This window comes from Dufourea novaeangliae, unplaced genomic scaffold (assembly GCF_001272555.1).
Source record: "Dufourea novaeangliae isolate 0120121106 unplaced genomic scaffold, ASM127255v1 scaffold322, whole genome shotgun sequence".
NCBI lineage: Eukaryota > Metazoa > Arthropoda > Insecta > Hymenoptera > Halictidae > Dufourea > Dufourea novaeangliae.
Window position 1 is genome coordinate 77,038 of NW_015374190.1, and position 20,291 is coordinate 97,328.

General features: G+C 36.4%; 4 protein-coding genes across 4 annotated transcripts; 2 read left to right on the top strand and 2 right to left on the bottom strand.

Annotated features, from left to right (window-relative positions):
* The first annotated feature begins 477 nt into the window (after positions 1–477).
* LOC107192150 (another transcription unit protein) lies at positions 478–2,914 on the top strand. The gene is made up of 7 exons (XM_015581350.1): positions 478–523; positions 650–1,034; positions 1,099–1,218; positions 1,292–1,679; positions 1,766–2,356; positions 2,458–2,659; positions 2,743–2,914. Exons 1-7 carry the CDS (start codon positions 478–480, stop codon positions 2,910–2,912), a joined length of 1,902 nt encoding a protein of 633 aa, XP_015436836.1. The 3' UTR covers positions 2,913–2,914.
* A 249-nt stretch (positions 2,915–3,163) lies between these two features.
* LOC107192151 (spermine synthase) lies at positions 3,164–7,946 on the top strand. The gene is made up of 9 exons (XM_015581351.1): positions 3,164–3,241; positions 3,707–3,782; positions 3,983–4,275; positions 5,078–5,189; positions 6,496–6,618; positions 6,712–6,866; positions 6,958–7,047; positions 7,152–7,283; positions 7,495–7,946. The coding sequence occupies exons 3-9, from the start codon at positions 3,994–3,996 to the stop codon at positions 7,639–7,641; spliced, it is 1,041 nt and encodes a 346-aa protein (XP_015436837.1). The 5' UTR covers positions 3,164–3,241; positions 3,707–3,782; positions 3,983–3,993; the 3' UTR covers positions 7,642–7,946.
* A 954-nt stretch (positions 7,947–8,900) lies between these two features.
* On the bottom strand, positions 8,901–10,021 carry LOC107192164. Its single transcript, XM_015581366.1, has 2 exons — positions 9,860–10,021; positions 8,901–9,667 (listed from the first exon to the last, which is right to left on the bottom strand). Exons 1-2 carry the CDS (start codon positions 9,959–9,961, stop codon positions 8,915–8,917), a joined length of 855 nt encoding a protein of 284 aa, XP_015436852.1. The 5' UTR covers positions 9,962–10,021; the 3' UTR covers positions 8,901–8,914.
* Positions 10,022–11,505: 1,484 nt separating this feature from the next.
* LOC107192157 (sodium- and chloride-dependent GABA transporter 1-like) lies at positions 11,506–18,964 on the bottom strand. The gene is made up of 9 exons (XM_015581358.1): positions 18,759–18,964; positions 16,018–16,287; positions 15,201–15,501; positions 14,473–14,656; positions 14,139–14,406; positions 13,353–13,727; positions 12,342–12,644; positions 11,810–11,977; positions 11,506–11,666 (listed from the first exon to the last, which is right to left on the bottom strand). The coding sequence occupies exons 2-9, from the start codon at positions 16,159–16,161 to the stop codon at positions 11,577–11,579; spliced, it is 1,833 nt and encodes a 610-aa protein (XP_015436844.1). The 5' UTR covers positions 16,162–16,287; positions 18,759–18,964; the 3' UTR covers positions 11,506–11,576.
* Positions 18,965–20,291: the final 1,327 nt, after the last annotated feature.

Genomic DNA, 20,291 nt, shown 5'->3' on the forward strand with positions numbered 1-20,291 from the left:
ATATTGAATATGAACAATTGATACTCGAAAATGAAAGATTGATATATCTTTATAGTCAACAATTAAATGAATAGTTGTCTTTTTAATTAATATATTAAATGTGTTATATTTATTTACCTTTATGACCTTTCATATTATACTACTGTCACAAAGTATATACGTATATATAGAGAGGACACATTTCCTGTATTTCTGAATACAACAATTACTCGAATGTGGCGGCGCCAATCATATCTTATAATCTTGCAACCATTTTCTTACTTTCCTAGTATCTCTACAAATCATTTTTTCACATATTTCTCACATTTAGCAACTTTTTCCTCCGAAAAGTTACTGAAGTTACTTCATAAAGCGTCTACACATTTACTAAATATATCGACTTGTCTTTCAACCTATCAACATTGTGAAATATTCTCAAATAATGCTCCAAGGACTCATTTTTAAAAAATTAACTTTCCTTTAAAAAGAAGAAGAAAAATGTCACCAACAAGAGGATATTTACATGACTCAAGTGGCGATTCAGGTAAAAAATCAACAATTATAATTCAGAATATGTATTTTCTATTCAACAATATAAAATCCTTGAATCAGATTACTATACATTGTATATTTTCCCTTTCCTAAGAGTAACTTATTAAAAAACTTTTAGGTTCAGATTCAGACAATCAATCAGGATCATCTAGATCAAGTCGTAGTGGTTCACCATCTAATACTGCAAATTCTGGCCACGAGAGGAATTCCGATGAGGAGAATGAAGCCAGATCAGTAGGTTCAAATGTTAGTGGAAGGTCTTCTAGATCTAGTAGTCAATCTGCAGAAGAAAAAGCTGACTCTAGACAAAATTCTAAAAGTCCATCTCCAGCTAGATCAGATTCTAGACATTCAAGTGTAGGATCTGCGCAAAGTGAGAAATCTGGTTCACAGAGGTCCAGAAGTGGTACTCCGAAATCAGTTGCATCTAACAACAGTGACTCACAAAGGTCAAGATCAGGTTCTCCACAGGAAAGGAGATCAGAAAGTCCAAAATCCACAGAGTTAGTAAATAAATATACTAATAATTAATTAAATTTGTATTGTTTATGAATGTAATGTTTCCAGAAATTTGAATTCTCCTGGTCCTGAAAGAACTGAACCTATAGATTCTGAACAGAAACGTGATAGCTCAGAAGAAAATAAAGATGACAATGAATCTGAGAAATCTTTGAAAACAAGAGGTCTGTGAACTGAATATGCTAAATCACAATTTTGAGTAATATTCAAAGTATTGTCTCCTTTATTATATTATAGATAGTACAAAATCAAACGATAGTGATGGAGAAGGTAGTCTAGCTCAAAAAGAAGACAATAGTGGTTCTGCTTCAGAACAAGACGAAGCTATTAAGAAAATAAAGCCACTAATAGACTCTGATTCAGAAAGTGAACCAGCAGAAAAAGGAACTGCAGCCCCAACTGCAGATGCTCTTTTTGGAGATGCTAGTGACATTAGTACAGATGACGAAAAAGACAAGGAAGATGATAAGAGAGAGAAAAGTCGTAGCAGAAGCAGAAGTAGGAGTAAAAGTAGGAGCAGAAGTAGAAGCAGAAGTAAAAGCAGAAGTAGGAGTAGAAGCAGGAGTAGAAGCAGAAGTCGCAAGTCAGACAGTGGTGGTGAGGGACCTAGTCAGCCACTTATTGAAGATGTGTGTATAACAAATAATAATAATTTACCATTTATTTTATAGAGAGAATCAAGAATTCTAAAATACCATAATGTAATTTTTTTTAGGATGTAGATAAAGAAAAGGAAGAAGAACCCGAGCCTCCTCCAGAAACTAGAATTGACGTAGAAATTCCAAAAATTACAACAGACTTGGGTCGTGAAATACATTTTGTAAAGCTTCCAAATTTCCTTTCAGTAGAAACACGACCATTTGATACAGAAACGTACGAAGATGAAATTGATGAGGAGGAAACTTTGGACGAAGAAGGTCGTGCTAGATTAAAATTAAAGGTCGAAAATACCCTCCGTTGGAAAGACGTTTTCAATGACCAGGGTAAAGTTGTTAAAGAAAGCAATGCTAGGTTCGTGAAATGGTCTGATGGAAGCATGTCTTTACATCTTGGTTCTGAGATTTTTGACGTATACAAGCAACCACTTCAGGGTGATCACAATCACTTGTATATTCGTCAAGGAACTGGTCTTCAAGGTCAAGCAGTGTTTAGAACTAAGTTGACATTCCGACCACATTCTACAGAATCGTTTACTCATAGAAAGATGACAATGTCACTTGCGGATAGATCCCAAAAGACTTCTGGTATAAAAGTATTGTCACAAGTAGGAACCAATCCAGATCAAAATAGATATGAAATGATTAAAGTAAGTTAAGTTTCATTAATTCAAGTTTACCATAAAAAAAATGTTCTAAAATAGTCATTTTCTGATGATACTACTGCATGTAATATTATTGTAATGTTTAGAAAGAAGAAGAGAAGTTACGAATGGCAATGCGAGTTCAAAGTAAGACAAAAAAGAGCACTACAGGTAGTCGAAATGCTGCAAGATCTGTTGGTGGCTATGGTGGTGATGTTTATCACGATGACGGTTCAGATGATGAGGGTGCAATTTCTCTGGCAGCAATTAAGAATAAATATAAAAAGGGAATGAATGCTCCTGTAAAAGGTAAGTTGCACAAGACACAACAAAATTGTAAAGTATTTGATCTGAATGACTGAAGAGTTGTAACTGTTTCTTTATATTTTCAGCGTCAAACATATATTCTTCGGACGAAGAAGGTTCAGATTTTGAAACTCTCAGACCAAAGAAAAACACTAAAGGAAAAGTTCTTAAAGATTCAGATGAGGAGTCAAATTCCGGAAGTGGTTCGGAAAGCGGAAGAGAAGACGACAATCAAGGCGATAATGCTAGCGATTAGAGTACCAGATTTTCATTAAGATCAAGCTGTTTTTGTAATATAAACAAATAAATTAATTTCTGAATTATTGACTTCTAATCAAGTTAAAAACCTACAGAATTTCTAAAGTTCTTTATTACTTAATTATGTTCGAATAAAACACAATAAGAAATCTTCATAATTCTGCTACATTATTTGAGAAATTTGTTACGCAAATTTAGGATGGTCTAGAAATTTTTTGCTAGAAATAATTGGCAACACTGATAGTACACAGCGATCTGTGCCACGAAAGCATTTTTAATTAACGAACCAATCTTCTCATATAATTGAACACTTGTACATTCTTATCTGTGAGTATAATTACCGTTTTCATTACGGTATTAACCAATCGAATCAATTCGTGTTATCAATTACTTATAAATGTTTACATTAGCACAGTGCGCGGTAAGATTCGTTTCATTACGATTTTTCTGCGCTTTTGATGACAATAAATAATTCAATAAATATTATATTTCATTTTTATATATATGGACTTCATTAATAATGTTGGTATAACATATGCTCGTAATTAAATTTTACTTTTTTTAAAAAAGTGGACATCAAAAAGATTGTAGAAAATTATTTACAAAATATAAATATAAATCGTAATATATTCTCAGTGTTAAGAAAGTATCTATTATATGAAACTCAATAGTTTATTAAATATGCTGATTCATGTGGTTAATTACTCTATTACTAACAAGTCATTAATTAAGTCAATTTGATCTATTCCATCTTGCATGTAGCGTAACATAACCTTAATATTTCTCTTCTAGGAAGTGTCTCGGCTCGAAACTTTTTATACATCAATTTGTAAAGGACTCTCTACTTTCATTTTATATTAATAAAAAGGTATTAACGTCAAATTACTATTTTATACGAAATCATTTTTATTATTAATCTATCCTGTACAAATATTGGCATAAATAGTATTTTGATTTAATGTTATTAAATATTTTAATAATCAAATACACTTTTTCCTATTTGCATTTCACAAAATTTATATACAGTCATTATTTGTTCATAATAATAGGTAATGAAAATTATTTTAGGTTTATACACAATGGTAGCCCACACTGTACTATTGGATTTCACAGTTCCATCAAATGTAATAGCAGATGTGGAGAAGCGTTCTAACTTAAAGGTAGCAATTACTAATGTTCTTAGAGAACATTTTGATGGTCTGAAACCATTAATTGAACCGAATCTCGATGGAAACCTCTTGGTTCTGTATACGGGTCCCAGAGGTAGCCTGATCACTGTTCGTGGATATACAGAAGGGTTGGTCACTCTTAACATTGAGTATTATAAAAGTGACGATGAAGAAGCACTCTTGAATTATGAGGTACAGTCACTCATATTAATTACTACAATCACTTTTTTTTTGCAATTCCTAGTTGCAAACTTCATAATATTTAGTTGTCTCTCATGGGTATTAAATACAAAATCAACTTTGGTATCTCTCAAATATGGGGTCAATGCAAGGTATATCTGGTTACATATTTCTTTGTTAGTACATTATGAGAAAGGTTGTATGGAACATGCCTTCGAGCATATGAACTTTTCCATGCGATGGGGCTGAAACTATTTGCGGTTCTAACTTGTCAACTTTCTATACGAAAGTGAAAAATTACAAAGATTAAATGTCTTGTAAAAGATTATCGTTTGATGAGTGCCATTATAGAAATAAGTAGAAATTTTACTGTATGCGGAAGAAACACGTGTAACAAAGAGGACCTTGTAGCAGTGGCGATACCTGGAAGCGGACGTTGCGATGGCTCTGAATAGCCAACGCAGCAAGTGCCTGCCACCAGTAAGGCGAGGAACCATATATGACCTCTATCTGACACTATCAGGTAGAAACCGCTTCCCCAATTAGTTCCCATACTTAGTTATCTATAGCACCTTACGAATGTGCGAATCGTTTTCGTTGCACTCTAAGACGCCAACAGCTCCGATTGATTAATTTGTTTCCTATCAGTGCGGTATTTTTCCCCGGGGTTTCTTTTTTTTTGGTTCTTCAGCATAGGGATTTAATAAGACTCTTATGACGCATATGTAAAAGGAGAGTTGTTAACGATCGGTTTAACAGGATAGTTTCTGTTCTTTTTTTTATTCGTTGGTTCGCTTGTCGCGGCCACCTTTAGTTGACCAGAGAATTGGAGACAGCGTTGCAGGCAGCGGCAACCTCTACGCGTTCGCACATGCTTGCACCAATTAAACGCGGTGGACCTTTTGAGAGATACTTTCCAACCGCCGGTGAGTTTTTTATTTATTATTCTGTTTACGGAGTCAGCGGAATTCTATTTCCGTGTAACTTTTTATGTTCTCATGCGTCATCAAAGAAAATTCTTTTTGAATCATTTCGTCGACTGTATCACTGATACCACTAAACTCTTAATATTCTTTTATTTCTTGCGCGACGAAAATATTGATGTTCATTGCGCTTTGACTTTTTGAAATTATGTATTTCATTGAAATTGTATATCGATTGGTAATACTATTTGCAGTAAAGTCCGTGAGTAGGCAATCTTTTTTCAGCCGCGAGAGAGCTACCGATGTTCCTCCTCTACTCCTTTGTAGTTTGCCGCACTAGCCGGGCCAGTTTATCTTCCCTCGTGTATATGTGAAAAAAATTTCTATAATTTTTATCTTTTGTTATTGGAATTATTTTTAACAAACTGGTAATAGAAAAAAAGAATCCTAACACGATCTCAGTCAAACTATTTTTATACCTGACTTATGAATGTGTACATATGTTGATATATAACTAAAAATAGTCCAATTTATTGTGTATGCCAGGCTTATTTTCATCAAGAAAATCTCATCGATCCATTAATCACATTTTCATTAAAAAAAAACAACAATTATAAACATTTTATTTTTCATACAGGATGCCCAAGTTTTGCGTTCTCACTCGTTCGCAGCGTCTATTTCACTCGGCGTTATCTTAATCGTGTTTGTATGTACCAAGAAAGAGCTGCTCTGCGGACCCTAAAAGTAGCCTACTCGCAGATGTATACATATATGTCCTTTTTTAAACGCATTATCATTTTTCTTTCCTTCTCCTGTTAAAAGAATTCATTTCAGGCTGTTTATGTTTGCTTCAACAATTTTTTTTGCAGTATATACGCAAATGGTTTACTCAGATTGACTGGTTTCCTAAATAAAAGCAGTACATACAGAAAGAAACATAACAAAGATGTATTTTAGAATATTGAATAATATTAAGAATTGTAAATTTTAATACTAACTTACCACTTTACAGCTGTATTTATTCCAGTGAATGATGTTATATGTTCCTCCGATTTATATGCTGTATTAGAACCATATGATAATTGCCATAAGAAATGCGATAGATTAGTAATATGCACATGAAACTCCAAAATCCCTGATATCTTAATCGTTGATTCTTTTAGTATACATATAAGAATTAATTATTTATTCTTTTGAGAAATTTCCGCTTTGCATCGCATGCATCTATTAAATGCTTTCTTATGCGATTATTTCATTTGTACAATGAAATTCTTCGGGTGTTTTATACAATTACTTTTTCTTATTTAAGATGACAGACTACTCGAATATGACATAGATAAACTGGTCTTTGCGGCTCGTTCTCCATACCAGAAAGTTCAAATTGTCCATTCAAAATCATTAGGAAATTTGTTGGTTCTCGATGAATTGCAAAGTAAGAAACAACAAAAAATTGTACCGTTCTTAAAATAGGTTCAATTACAATTCGCGTTATACAGTCACTAGCAATAAATTATGAAATTTTTAGATATCTCTGAAGCAGATCTTATATACACAGAAACTTTGATGCAACGTGGGAAAGAGAATTACACAGGAAAAGAGATAGTTATTTTAGGAGGAGGAGATGGTGGATTGTTGTGGGAGTTGCTCAAAGAGAAACCAAAATCTGTTACAATGCTGGAAGTACGTTTTCTTGGTTTTATAAAATGATAAGCTATAATTCTATAACGTGACGTTATGTTTTACATTTTATTAACAATGTTCTTACTTTTAGATTGATGATGTTGTTATAAAGGCCTGTAATCAACATATGAGAAGTATATGCGGAGACTGCCTGAATAAAAGAAAGGGAGAAAATTATGAAGTGAGCTCCATTAATTAAATAATTGTTTAACAAACGAAAAGCGGAATGTTACGTATTACTTGAAATTTTATATATATATATATATATACATATTTTATTTTTAGATTAATGTGTTTGGCGATCTTACAGATATACCGATCAGTACTACTCCACATGGTGATGCCTGGGACTTTACCAGACTTATCTTGAATTACTCAATGCAAGTTTTAAAACCGACTGGGAAATATATGACCCACGTACGTATATGAAAATTTACATTCTTTTACTAGTTCGAAATCTAATTAATCAAACGCGAACTAATATATAGTAACAATATACTAACTCTTTGAATCTTCAATTACTCACTGTTAATTGCTTACTGTTCATGTAATATATTGCTTTTATCAATGTAATGCTATTTAAAACTTAACGATTATATTTAAACATAACTTTTGTTTTATCTTAAAGGGTAATGGAGCATCTTGTCCAGAATCGCTAAAAATGTACGAGCAGGTCCTTTCAGAACTCTGTGTACCGGTAACCTTTACTAAAGACAGTGCTTTTGTACCTTCTTTCTTCGAGGATTGGGTCTTCTACCAAGTATCGTTAAAATGATGGATTAAATATATAACCCCGAGGTTCTTGGGGAGGCATGCTTACAACCCATTTCCTCCCTTATGACCCATATTCGACCCTAGTCGCAGATGTTTTGCTAACAAGTCGGTTTCTGGAAAAAAAGATCCCGATGCTGGACATAAAATCCCAATTGACTCTACTACGCTGGCGTCTGTACATATATTAGGTGGTGGTTATCTGTCCTTATTTAATTGTTTAGTAACTAATAAACTATACAAAGGTGCTGAATTATTTTTTCTAATAACTATCAATAATCAAAGTGAATCACCTAATGATTTAATACAAATAACTCCAAAGAAAATAATACAAAACCTTGATTACTGTACAAATATATATCAATAATTAACCCTTTAATGCTTTAATTTATTTATTAACTCTGTAAAATATAAAACATAGACCATATCAGATAAAAGTTAACAAACATACATGAAAACATTTTTCTCGAATGTGGAACACAAGAACACCTTAGGTTCAGATAGCAATAATTTTAATAATAGTAAATGTCATAATTACTAATTAAGTAATACTTCATATTAAAGCTGATTTGTACATAAAAAAAAGTGTACATAATATGTCAGGCAATAAGGGGTTAAGGAATATCTGTGGAACTAACAAACTAACAATTCAAATGTTTGCTTTACTGTTTCTGTCTGCCACTTAAAACTTACAAGAAATTGTTTATTTCTTCGAAACAGAAACGTGTGTGTATGGTCAGAAAAAGGAACACAATGATAAATAAAAGAAATATTAACTATAAGTTATGGGTATTAACTTGAAACTGATAATTTGAGTAGCTTTAATTATTCAGTTAAAAGATATCGTAATATAGTTAATATTACAATACACATAATATATTTTAAATTAGTTTAATATCACTGCACATTAACATTAGTAACAGAATACTAAATAATTAGTTCTTACTTCATGGATATTAAAATTACAGTCAACAAATCAGGGATTCTTATGATTAACATTTTCCAAACATTAACAATATTAGAAACTTATTGGTAATTGATGGTAATATTGATTCTTACTAAACTGAACATTTTACACTTAATTAATGTCAGCTTAACACATAAATAAATAAATACAGTGAAGTATGTGGAGAATGGAAGAATGAATATGGACTACTCAATTATGATGAACAATTTGATCCCAAGGAAGAGCCATATTTTATCTCTAAGAGAACAAGGAATAAATACATTATAAAAAAAACTTTATACTGAGTTGATTGTTCACTTAAATATCTGTTCTAAGTTTCCAATTGAAATTTAGTACAGACATATACATCTGATATTTCAGGTAATTTTTCCACTTCATGAATAGTGGGTTCTATTTCTGTTTCCAGAACTATCTGATCCAACCACTGTTGAACTTGTTCTGGCAGACCATAAGAATCCTGTTGCTCTTCTATAATATTTCGTCCACAATTTCTGAAACTTTTAGCATCATCTTGTTCTATATTAGCACTCTGAAGATTCAAATCATTGTTTCTACATTCCGTATTTATTTTTAGAGATTCGTTCAAATTTTCTTTAGAATTTTCTCTTTGATAATCAAAAATCCGACCAGCTGTCTCTGTTAAATCTGTTATGCTAACAGTTTTTAATCCCCTAGAGACATTTTCCACCTTTCTGTCTTCTATTGAAGAAGAAACTTCCATCTTTGCATTACCAAAAATACTCTCTGAACTTTTGATAGATTTGTCAAAGCTAACATGATCTTTGTTCATGTCTTGGTATTCCTCAATTTTGTATGGTTCTAAGTTAGTAATTGCTGTTGAATTAGAACCTGTCAGTTCTATTCTTCCAAACTGTCTGATTTGTTCTTCAATGGTATTTCTGTCATCCAATATTGTTATACATGGAGGAAGAATTTCAGGATTGGACAACGCTAAAGATATTTGTTGTCTGTAAAGTGCTTCTGATTGTCGTAAAAGTTGCTTTTCTCTAGCATACAATGTTTGTGCCAAGTGAGCAAATGATACTTTGATCTCCTTTTGAACCTTAAAATTATTTATATATGTTGCCAAAATTTTTACTTTAGAAAATATTTCGAAATCTTACAATTGTTATTAGTAATACTCAACATTAAATAGTAGTAAATGTTCAATAAATACAATTAAAACTTAACCTTAAAATCTTATTCTTTGGGAAATTATTATGACATAAATCCAACGAAAGTAGGACAAAATTACCTCAAGAAACTGTTTTTCTAAAAAAGTCCTCTTGTCAGCTATTAGTTTTCTCCTGTCAAGATTGTTATCATTGTCGGTGTTATCTTCATTTCTCTCTATCATGTTATTAATTTATCGTGACCACTGAAATTATTTGCTTTATCGCGCGTTTCTGTCAATAACAAAACGATAATCAATATTCTTGAAACTTTAGTTATTTCTCTAACTCAAGAAAAAACCAACACGATGCAAGTCTAAAACCTAATCACAAACTATTCGGATTCTAATTATTCTCCACCCGTTAGATTAACTATACTGCCATTTTGGGGTATACGAAATTTGAAATCGCTCTTTACCTGTCAAAATCTGAATCATGAAATAAATGTAATTATTCGAGACAATATACATAATTAAAATACCGAAATAGATTTATTAAAAACGAATAAGAATATACTGGAAATACCTAATGTGTATACTTACTATGTTTTACATGTACCATGGACTTGCGTGTGTATGTAAACGCTACTGTAACAGATCCTGCACGCAATGAATCGAATTTTCTTGTTACTGAAAGTAAAAAATAAAACATGTATGATCTCTACGTAACTTCTTTACAATTTTTATACGAACTTATTCAGATGTTGCATTTAACACTTCTAAGTGATGTTTTAACGATCATCTTTATTTACCAAAAAAAAAAATTTCGTCGTACAGATTCTCTTTATTTCCTTTTCCTTCGATGTATGTAACTACAATACGCACTAACAAAACTAATAGTCATTTTCAATTAAATATACAGTAGAATTCGTTCGAAAACATTTGAAATATTTATCGACTGACTGAGTCTAATATACGCGTCGACAATCGTTCTTTATTAACAATTAACAATATAATGGATATCTATTGCCATATTGCTTCTACGCGGGTCTACAATTTGTAATTAAGAATACAATTTGCACGAGCATCTCTCGTAAAATCGACGCGTAAGCCGAGACACGTTCTTCGGTTTTTTAAATCGCGAAGAAAGAAAGCGTCGCGGCTTATCGTTCGATCGAACGGCGAAACGTAATAATTATGGCAGCGTGGATAAGTGTATTTTGTAATTAACTTCAAAATGTGCAGTTATTTTTCATTTATCGTACACGCCCGATACCGCTAAAATAAGTTCGTAGCTAAAGTAAACAGGCTTACGCGAATAGCTTCGAAATCTCGAACGTTCGAATTACTGCGGTTCACAATCCTTTTACAATCTATTTCACGAATAATAAATTAGGTAATTCAATATAATTACGATCGTTTCAACGAACAATTCGCGTATACCGAGAATTTCTTGTACTTATTACAAATACAACTAACAATACACTTACGCTAACATACTAGACGCGACTTCTGAACACTTTACTCGTTTCGTATTTAATTGCATATTGACGAGTTTTTCTTACCCCTCGAACTGGAATCTAACAGTAATTACCTAGTCCATTAGTAATAATACAAAAAGAGACGATATATCGTTAGATTAACGGAAATTTTGTTCGCATAGAAGAACACAATGAACGTACTTTTCAGTCCGACGAGGAACGGTAGTTCTAGGAGGAGCTACACGGAAAGTGATAACATAAAAATGACGTAGTTACGTTAGTTGGTTTGTTAAATTAATGATAGTCGGAAGGGGTTAGTAAAAATCAGAATTAGTAAAATCAGATTAATTCCTTTAGGGATCGAGACAGATTCATGGCAGTTAAAGCGGTGTTAGCTCGAGCGATGGCTGGCCCATTTTTATTCGCAGACTCGTTACGTCGTCTTCTATTCGTACTAATAACTTGAATTTCTTAAAAGAAAAGATAAAAGAGAGCAGTTAATTGTCAGTGCAAAAAATCAATGAAATGGACTAACAACGATACCACCTCCGGCAAAAAGTAAACCGTTTGTACACTTTCTGCCGGGGTTAGTGAAAAGTTCGTTGTAATTTACCGTTGAGTTATCTCCTGGCGTTGTCATCCAGGCATAGAGCATGTAACCAGGTATGCAAAGCATCGAGGATAAGGCGGTGATCCAGCCGAGCACGTGTGACCACCATGGGTACTCATAATCTAAATACTTTACAGGTGTCCATTGTACCAGATTGAAGATGAAAACGCCCTAATACCGAGGATTAACATTGAAATTTCATTAAAATTCACACAATTATTGTTATTGTTATTATACATATAGTAATGTCGTTCTCGAAAGAACTGTCACCTCAAAGACGGTACTGATGATTAACATTAGAACTTCATAAAAAGTAATCGGAACTTGATTTATATCTAAAAAAATTCTTCTGAGGGTTTCCAAAAATACAAAATATTAAAGCTATCAGTCATATTTAAATACACGATATATATACATATTTGAGAAAGTCTTTCGAGCATTTGTCATCATGGCGGCCGTCTTGATTCAAGGATTGAAGATCTACCACGAGTTTTGCTTTTGTAAAATCACTATAAAGATTTGATTATTGACTTACAACACAGATTAATGGAGTAGTGATCGTCCAACAAAATTTCCACCACATTAGGGGATAGTACCCAATCATATCCCTAATGGCATCATAGAATCGGTTAACGCCGAAGGCCCAGCTTATCGAGATGCATTCAAAGAAGATTAAGAAGAGCAGACAGAAACCGGAAACGGCGTACGAGTCGAGAATCTGGAAGACGTACATGCCACCTTGGGATATACAGGAGAGTCCTATAATGTAAGAGAGCACGCAGACGATCGCGATGAAGACCTCTTTGCGTCGGCGAAGCAGCTGTGGCCACTCGTCCACCTTGAATTAAGGATTATTTGATGAACAACACTTTGGACTAGGATAAAATCTTTCATTACTTAGACATATGATACATAAACCATAAAAATCTCAAAGTATAAGGATAACAAGAATTAAAGGAATGTATCTGATAAAGGAATGTATTCTCGCTGAAAGCTGCTTCTGTTTTTTCATTAAGATATTCTTAGATTAAACTTCACACAACATGAAAAATTTGTCCATCCATTAATACTGTAAATCTTGAAGTAGTTAGTGATATAGAAGGATAAAATTCGAATAATATACTAGGTACAGACTCCTCTCGATTATCGTCTGACTTGTTCTACACGATTATTGTCCAGGCGTCATCTCCACCACTGAGGGTGGGGGAGTGGAGGCCGTGGAACCTGTCAAGCGCATACTTTCTTGCCCCTTTGCTTTAGGTTTCGGGCAAAAAATGAATTTACGAGGGTTTAAAGCATTTCTCCCTATAAGATTATTGTCCCGCCGCGGACCCGAATTCGGGACGATAATCGGAGAGGAGTCTGTATTGTGAAATATACGATTCAGTATTGTCCCAATCAAGAATATTCGTTTGTTCGGGTATTCAGTCAAGCGGCACGAACCTCTGGGATAACTTTGGTAATCAGATCTGTCTTAAAACCACTAAACCGGAATTGAGGGAAATTATACACAGCACAGGCACACGTTGACGAATCATTTACTTACCATGGCAGTGACAAACCCTTCCATGGTACAGAACTGCGAATCCAAGCCGATAAGCAAGAGCATGAAGAAGAACAAACAAGACCATATAGGCGCCCCTGGAAGCTGAAGGACCGCCGACGGATAAGCCAAGAAGGCCAATCCTGGCCCGGAAGCGGCGACCTCCGCGACAGGTTTCTGTTGCTCGTGGGCCATAAAGCCGACTACGGAGAATATCACAAAACCAGCGAACATACTGGTCGACGAATTCACCGAGCACACGATAAGGGCGTCCTTGTAGACGTTGTTCGTGAATTTGTTGTAACTACCAAGAGCGACCAGGGTGCCCAGACCGAGACCGTACGAGAAGAAAATTTGGGTGACCGCGTCTATCCATACCTGCAAAATTTAATGTGTTTCTTAAAGGTCACACGGAGTATATCGTGATAACCAATTGTGTACAAGTTTCGAGCAAATTGCCAGCAATAAAGGACAAAAGTTATGTAAAAAACCATAGTCATCTGTTTCCGCGTTTGACTTAGGTTTTGCAGGCAACGCCAGCCAACAAAATGGTAAATCAAATTGGCAGAAAGTCTTGCAACGTGACCTATGTCAAATTGAGAGCAAAACCGGAACAAGGTTCGCGCAAGCCAATTTGCTGCATACGTTGTTGTTAATTTGCTGCCAATATGCGCGCAAGTTGTTTATAGCAAATCTTGCATCAAACTTACAGCCATAACTTTACAACAGGCATTGGACAAAATGTGGCTTTGCAGGTTTGGCTGACTGGGATTTTAATATACCACTCACCTCTGACTCTCTTAGCTTCGAGAGATTCGGGCTGATGTAAAATCGTATACCCTCCATCGCGCCGGGCAGAGTGATTCCACGAATCAGAAGAATCGTCAGTAAAACGTACGGGAATAGGGAGGTGAAGTAGACGACCTTACCGGTCCACTTCACGCCCTTCCAAATGCAGAAATAACAGAGGATCCAGACAAGGAGAAGCGTCCCGGCCAATTCCCAGCGGATGTTCCCAACGTATTCCACGCCCTCGCTAATCTGGAGCGCTCGTCGCCTGGAAATATACGCGTTCTAATAGTTCTTTCTCTTTTCGTTTCGTTTAATAATAAGTCGAACTTACTCCCAGAACTCTTTCACCGGATCGGTGAGCTCTGTGATCGGCATGCTGACGTTGTTCACGGTGCACATCTGGACGAAATGGAACCCCTTGAAACGCTTGTTCGAGCAGGACAAAGAGTCTCTGTCGTACGGGTTCACGCAGTTCTTCGTGTTCCAGACGTTGTTACAGCTTCCCCATGGTAGTTCTGTTACGATTACGAATAATTAATCTGTCTGTTTATGATCACTGCGGCAACGTGAACAAAAGTCCCCAATGACTTTAACGTGTACGTTAAAATGCATGTAAAAGATTATAGAAATTTGATTAAAATGCATGAAAACGATTATAGAACGAGGACTCGAATTTCGAGTCAAATAATGATCGTTCGGTCAAGCAGAATCGAGCGTTTTAATTTTTCAAGTTATGCACTTAAAATCGACAAACTGTTTGAAAAAAAATCCAAGCTATTTGAAAAATTCAAGCAGCTCGAATATTCAAGTAAATCAAAGTCTTTCAGTTTGTCAAGTAGCTCGGATTGTTTCCAAACAGTTTGTTTAAAAACTCGAATGCTCGACTCGACTCGAGCAATTGAACTGAATTCAGCTCAACTTATAAATTACAGGTACTCGCACACGTCTAAAGTTGGGGATCTCCAAGATGGAGCGAAGCAAGAGAAGCGTTCAACATCTCTTATCCACTGTAAATGAAGATTTGATTTTTATTTCCACAGAATATATAGGAGGACGAACCGCTTCGCATGGACATGAAGAAATAGAAGACAGCCCATGCGAGGATGACGATGTAGTAGACGTTCATCCAGCAGGACATGACGGCGGCGGCGTATCCGATACCCTTGAAAAGCGGCGCTATCTTGAAAACACCGAGGCCACCAACGGTAAGCATCTGGCCGAGAGCTAACTCCATGAAGAACATCGGTATACCGGCGAGCACCAACGTCAGGAAGTACGGTATTAAAAAAGCGCCACCGCCATTTTTGTAACAGAGATACGGAAATCTCCAGACGTTCCCCAATCCGATCGCCAGGCCAACCTTTCGAACGGGGTTTAAATGGACGATTAACGCGTGAATAAGGCAGGGAATTCTACCGAAACATGAAATATCGGTACTATATCGGTATAAGGGTGTCACAAAATAGCTTCGACTCCCGGAAATCAGAGGTTCCTGGGATGATTTGAAACAACTTTTTCCTTTTACGCGCTGCGATTGGTAGCCAACGCTACCGCAGGCACTCAACTGGCAGACTCGCGCTCTAATTGGTCGGGGTTTTTCGTTAATATCTCGTTAACAAAATCTCGGATAACATTTTGCTAAGGAAAAAGTTATTTCAAATCATCTCAGGAACCCCTCATTTCCGGGCTTCGAAGCTATTTTGGAACACCCTGTATATTTTGGTTTTCGGTGATATATCGGTTTCGATATACCTTTGTAGGTATAAAATCGGTATCAAAATCATACCGGTAGTATATCCTTGAAATAGGGAAGAGCGCACATTGTGGAGGGAAGGAAAAAGAAACGAATTAATTGATTTAGAAGAAGTCAAATTACCACGCTCAAAATAAAATCTAATTTGGTGCTCCATGTGCCACGTTCTGGTAGCGGTTTCTTGCCAGACGTGGCGGTCAGGTTCAACGCGGTTTTGTCGGGACTCTCGGGATCCCCGAGCTCCGGTTCTCTCGATGCCTCTGTCATTTCTCCGTTAGATATCCGTCACCTCGCCGTGAAAAAGGTTGCCTCGTTCCTGGTTGTCCTCTTTGCTTCCTTTCTCGCGTGTTCCTCCGCACCTCGTGAGACTACCCCGAAGACATAACAGAGCTTCTGTCGACAATACAACACAAGTGTCAAATGATTCGTATCACTCGCCTCTTCTGTTTGTTTTTTCTTTTTATTTATTTTCATACTTCAACAACGAAATGTCAGCCATTCTGTTTTGTACGAGACCTTTCGTACACGCGATACTGTTCTCCCTTTTTCTCGACGCTGTTGCGAAGGATGCAATTTTTGGTTTAAACGATCCGACCGAGTTCTTCTTCCGGTGACGGATGCAGTTCGCGGTTTGCTCGCGTGGAAAATCGGCGGAAAACTATTACCCTTCAAAATTCAAGGATACCAGGCCGTTGCAAAACTAAGACGAAGAATTCACGATGGCCTTGCCACGCGCGAAGAGAATCAATGTGTCTGACAAGTAAGTGTTTCGAATTCATTGAATTTCTTTCTTTCAGTTACACTTCCATAGTCGTATAGTTGATAAGTTTCATACTTTTATATCTCTGCCTATAGAAATTGTTTTAATAAAAGCTCGAACATGAAGTGCCTGTTATTGTTTACTTGTATTTATCAGAAATGACAAACTTTTCGACATTAATTCGATTGTGAGATTTAAGAAGACATTATTAATTTTATCGTGGATCCTGGAACTTTGTAAGCGGATAAAGGTTCGAAAAATATTCAATGATCAGTCATTTGGAAGTAAATTAAGAAGATTCCGTAGTAATTAATTGTATTGAGTACTTTCAACGTCGTGCTGATTAGTTCTTGGAGCCATGGGTGTAGCCATAGGGCCTTGACCCTCTGGACGGAACAAAGTGGCTTTTGCACTACTTTAGAAGAAAAAAATTAAATTTTGCCCCTCCCGCACCCTAGAAGAAAAAAATTAGATTTTGCCTCCCTTAGTAACAAAATCTCTGATGCGTTTATCCTACTTGTTTGGTAATACACAATACCGAAACACTGAAAACACGCTAAAAATACCGATCAAGAACAAAAGCATAGGATATTCTGTCAGTCTTCGAGTTGACAAGAGCAGCATTCAACCAACAATACGAATACGAGGCATCCTACAAAGTAATAAGGAGTTATATACCTTTGTGCTGTTAAATAAGAGTGAAAATTTAGAAAAATTTTTATACATGCAGACTTATTGTTTATTAAAAATTCAACGTATACATCTTATTATATGTTATTTACTTAGTAATTTCTTAAAAAACTGATTTATGCAGGGTGGGGTAATAACTATGTCCACTTTGAATATTGCCGTTATTTGTAATAATATGAAAAAATGTTATGTACAAAACTTACACGGTATAGAGGGGGGCATATTGTGACACAAACATTTTCGGCGTAGGTGAAGGCATGGAGGAGATATCAAGGTCATCTCTATTTTTTTTAATGGAATGCTATGTTTTTTTTATCGCGATGTGATAGCCGGTGTTGAGACGACTTCAGCGAGCTATAATTGAAGGTCGTGCAAGGTCAAATGTGGTAGTAAAATAAACTTTCTTACATTACAAGAGATGCTCGAAGTGGTGACAGATTGTATCAACGCAAAGTTGCAATCTTCGTATCGCTGCATCACGTGTATGTCTTATCGTTTCTGAACTTATTCTAGCTATTCTAGTTATAGATATATATCTATGAACAGAAGCAAATGTCCTTTTTGTCTATTTTGATATAAAATTAAAAAAGCTTGTGTCAGATAAAAGCCCACAGAAATATATCTAGTACCGCAGATAATGTTTTAATGAAACGGGTTATAATTAAATAGCCCAATTTTTCAGAAATTACTAAGAAAATAATATATAATAAGATATATATGTTGAATTTTTAATAAAAAATAATTCCGCATATACAAAGAAATTGTTTAATTTTCTCACTTATTTAACAGCTCAAAGATAGGTAACCCCTTAAGTACCCTGTAAACCATCGAATATGCACGCAAATGATCGAAACAAGCCACCGAATATCCTTCGATTCCTTATATCAGTGACGAAGTCTCGTTTAGAACATCGGCGCAACAACCCATCCGGTTTCTTCGTGGAGGCGTCGAGATCAATAAGAAAGAATTAAGGCGCAAAACTAGCATCGATGCGACACGGTTAAATACGAATGTCCGGCTGGGGAACCCCCGTAATGAATACCCCGAGCTCGTTCCCCCAAAGCTCCATCCTTCCCCGGCCCCTTCGCGGCCGATCTATTGCTCGGCTCCCTCTTCCTCTTCCACGCTCATAAAAAACAGCTATATTCTAATTAACCGTAGAACGCGTTGTTCCGCATAACCGACATTGCTGTGATCTTGAATTTCTCTCCCTCTCTATCTCCCTCTATCCGATTACTACCCCGAAACCGATGACTAACCGAAAGGGATGCAATTGTTCGATCAGGGTGTCGATTTTCTCGATTCGAGACGATGGCCCCTAGGAGAATCGACGACGTTCCATCACGGCACGTGTCACAGTTTTACTTCCGTTCGTTTTCCACAGAAAGGCGAACAAAATCGTGCGTATACGAACCTATTTACAAACGATCTTCAATCTCAGGACCACTGTCTTTCGGGCGTCCCGGAACTTCCGGTCCCTATGGATAACCACGATTCCTATTCTTCTTTTTCCTTCCCTCTTCGCGGGTTCCCAGCGGCAGAATGAATGGATAAGGACGATGAGAAGGATGACAGACGATAAGTTACACGCGAGAAACGCCGATTTTTCGGAACTGTTTCGACGAGTATGCACTGTGTGTCACTGACGCACTCTTGATCCTTCACGCAACAGCTTGATCCTGTAGAACGGGCGGCATTTCCAGCGGCGAGGAAGGGAGATGTGTCGAAGCAGATGCTTGAAACGAACTTTTTAACTCTTCCGACTCGTAAGAATCTTCGAAACCGAGCGGTGATACTCGAGATCAACAGCTGAGTTCTCTCGATCCTGGTGGTCGAAGCGACGACGTTGCGATCATCGAGCACGATTCCAAGGATCTACGTTTAACACGAAGGATGGATGAGCCTGATGACGTTTTCTGTTTCTGTTGTTGATTTCAGGTCGATACTGCTTCCCCTACGTTCGCCTGTCAACTTTCGATCTCGATGATTGTTTTGCCTCGTGGACGCGTTCTCCGGGAGACGGTGCGAATGCTCGGCCGGCCCGCTCGGAACTGAGAATCGGCTGTTCGCTTTCGACAGCGAACTGGCTGAGATGGATATCGGGGGTACAAAATCGGGGGAACCCCCCTTTTCCTTTTTCTCCCCCGATGTCTCCACCCTTTGCCCGTTTTACAACGGTGTCACGCGTTTATTCTCCGCGCGCGCGGTCACTCGTGGCCGAGCGCGCGCAAGAGCAAGGGACGCGGAAAACAAGGAGAAAGAGGGTCACCCAAGATCGCAACAGTATATCATCATCAAAGTTGACGGCTGTCCCGGCTGGCACGATGCTGCGCTCTTTATTGTCACCTTTATTGCACAGCACCATCACCCGGACCACCTCCTCGGTTACACTTGTGAATCACGAGGCGCCCTGTCTATGATCGTGACCATCCCTGGAAGAAAAAAGGATTTAATCCTTTCATTCTTTCTTTTCTTTCATTTCTTTCATTTATTTTTGTGTATATTACACAACATTATAAATGTTTTTCATTCGTTGCTATTTCGTCGCTCGTCGTTCGTGGGAACGAAAGTGTTAATTAAGGGTACCGTCTGATCAAAATTTTTGGAAAAATCTCAGAATGATATTCAAACATCTCAAGAGTATTATGTTTATGGCGTAAATGACCCTATCGTGTCGACCGCATGAAGCATTCGAAAGATTAGATCCAAAAATATAAGAAATGGTAAACCCAATATATAATTGCTTGACTTCTAATGAACTTTTCACACGATACATAAAAGGAAATACTTAAAATTATAACGAAACTATCAATAAGTGAAAATCACGTATCTTTCAAGCGTTTTGACCAGACGGCACCCTTAAACTTCGTGATGAGCTATCACGATGGTGATCTAAAGACTGATGGTAATTGTCTCACCTGTAAATCATCTTCATTGTATTGGTTTT

Coding starts and splice junctions, on each gene's coding strand:
- LOC107192157 (XM_015581358.1), bottom strand. CDS start 16,161: ATGACAGAGGCATCGAGAGAACCGGAGCTCGGGGATCCCGAGAGTCCC. Junction 14,407..14,472: donor CCGGTGAAAGAGTTCTGGGA/GTAAGTTCGACT, acceptor GTATATTTCCAG/GCGACGAGCGCTCCAGATTA. Junction 12,645..13,352: donor AAGGGTTTGTCACTGCCATG/GTAAGTAAATGA, acceptor CCTTAATTCAAG/GTGGACGAGTGGCCACAGCT.
- LOC107192164 (XM_015581366.1), bottom strand. CDS start 9,961: ATGATAGAGAGAAATGAAGATAACACCGACAATGATAACAATCTTGAC. Junction 9,668..9,859: donor TAGAAAAACAGTTTCTTGAG/GTAATTTTGTCC, acceptor AATAATTTTAAG/GTTCAAAAGGAGATCAAAGT.
- LOC107192151 (XM_015581351.1), top strand. CDS start 3,994: ATGGTAGCCCACACTGTACTATTGGATTTCACAGTTCCATCAAATGTA. Junction 5,190..6,495: donor GAGATACTTTCCAACCGCCG/GTGAGTTTTTTA, acceptor TTCTTATTTAAG/ATGACAGACTACTCGAATAT. Junction 6,619..6,711: donor GGTTCTCGATGAATTGCAAA/GTAAGAAACAAC, acceptor TGAAATTTTTAG/ATATCTCTGAAGCAGATCTT.
- LOC107192150 (XM_015581350.1), top strand. CDS start 478: ATGTCACCAACAAGAGGATATTTACATGACTCAAGTGGCGATTCAG. Junction 1,680..1,765: donor GTCAGCCACTTATTGAAGAT/GTGTGTATAACA, acceptor AATTTTTTTTAG/GATGTAGATAAAGAAAAGGA. Junction 2,357..2,457: donor ATAGATATGAAATGATTAAA/GTAAGTTAAGTT, acceptor TGTAATGTTTAG/AAAGAAGAAGAGAAGTTACG.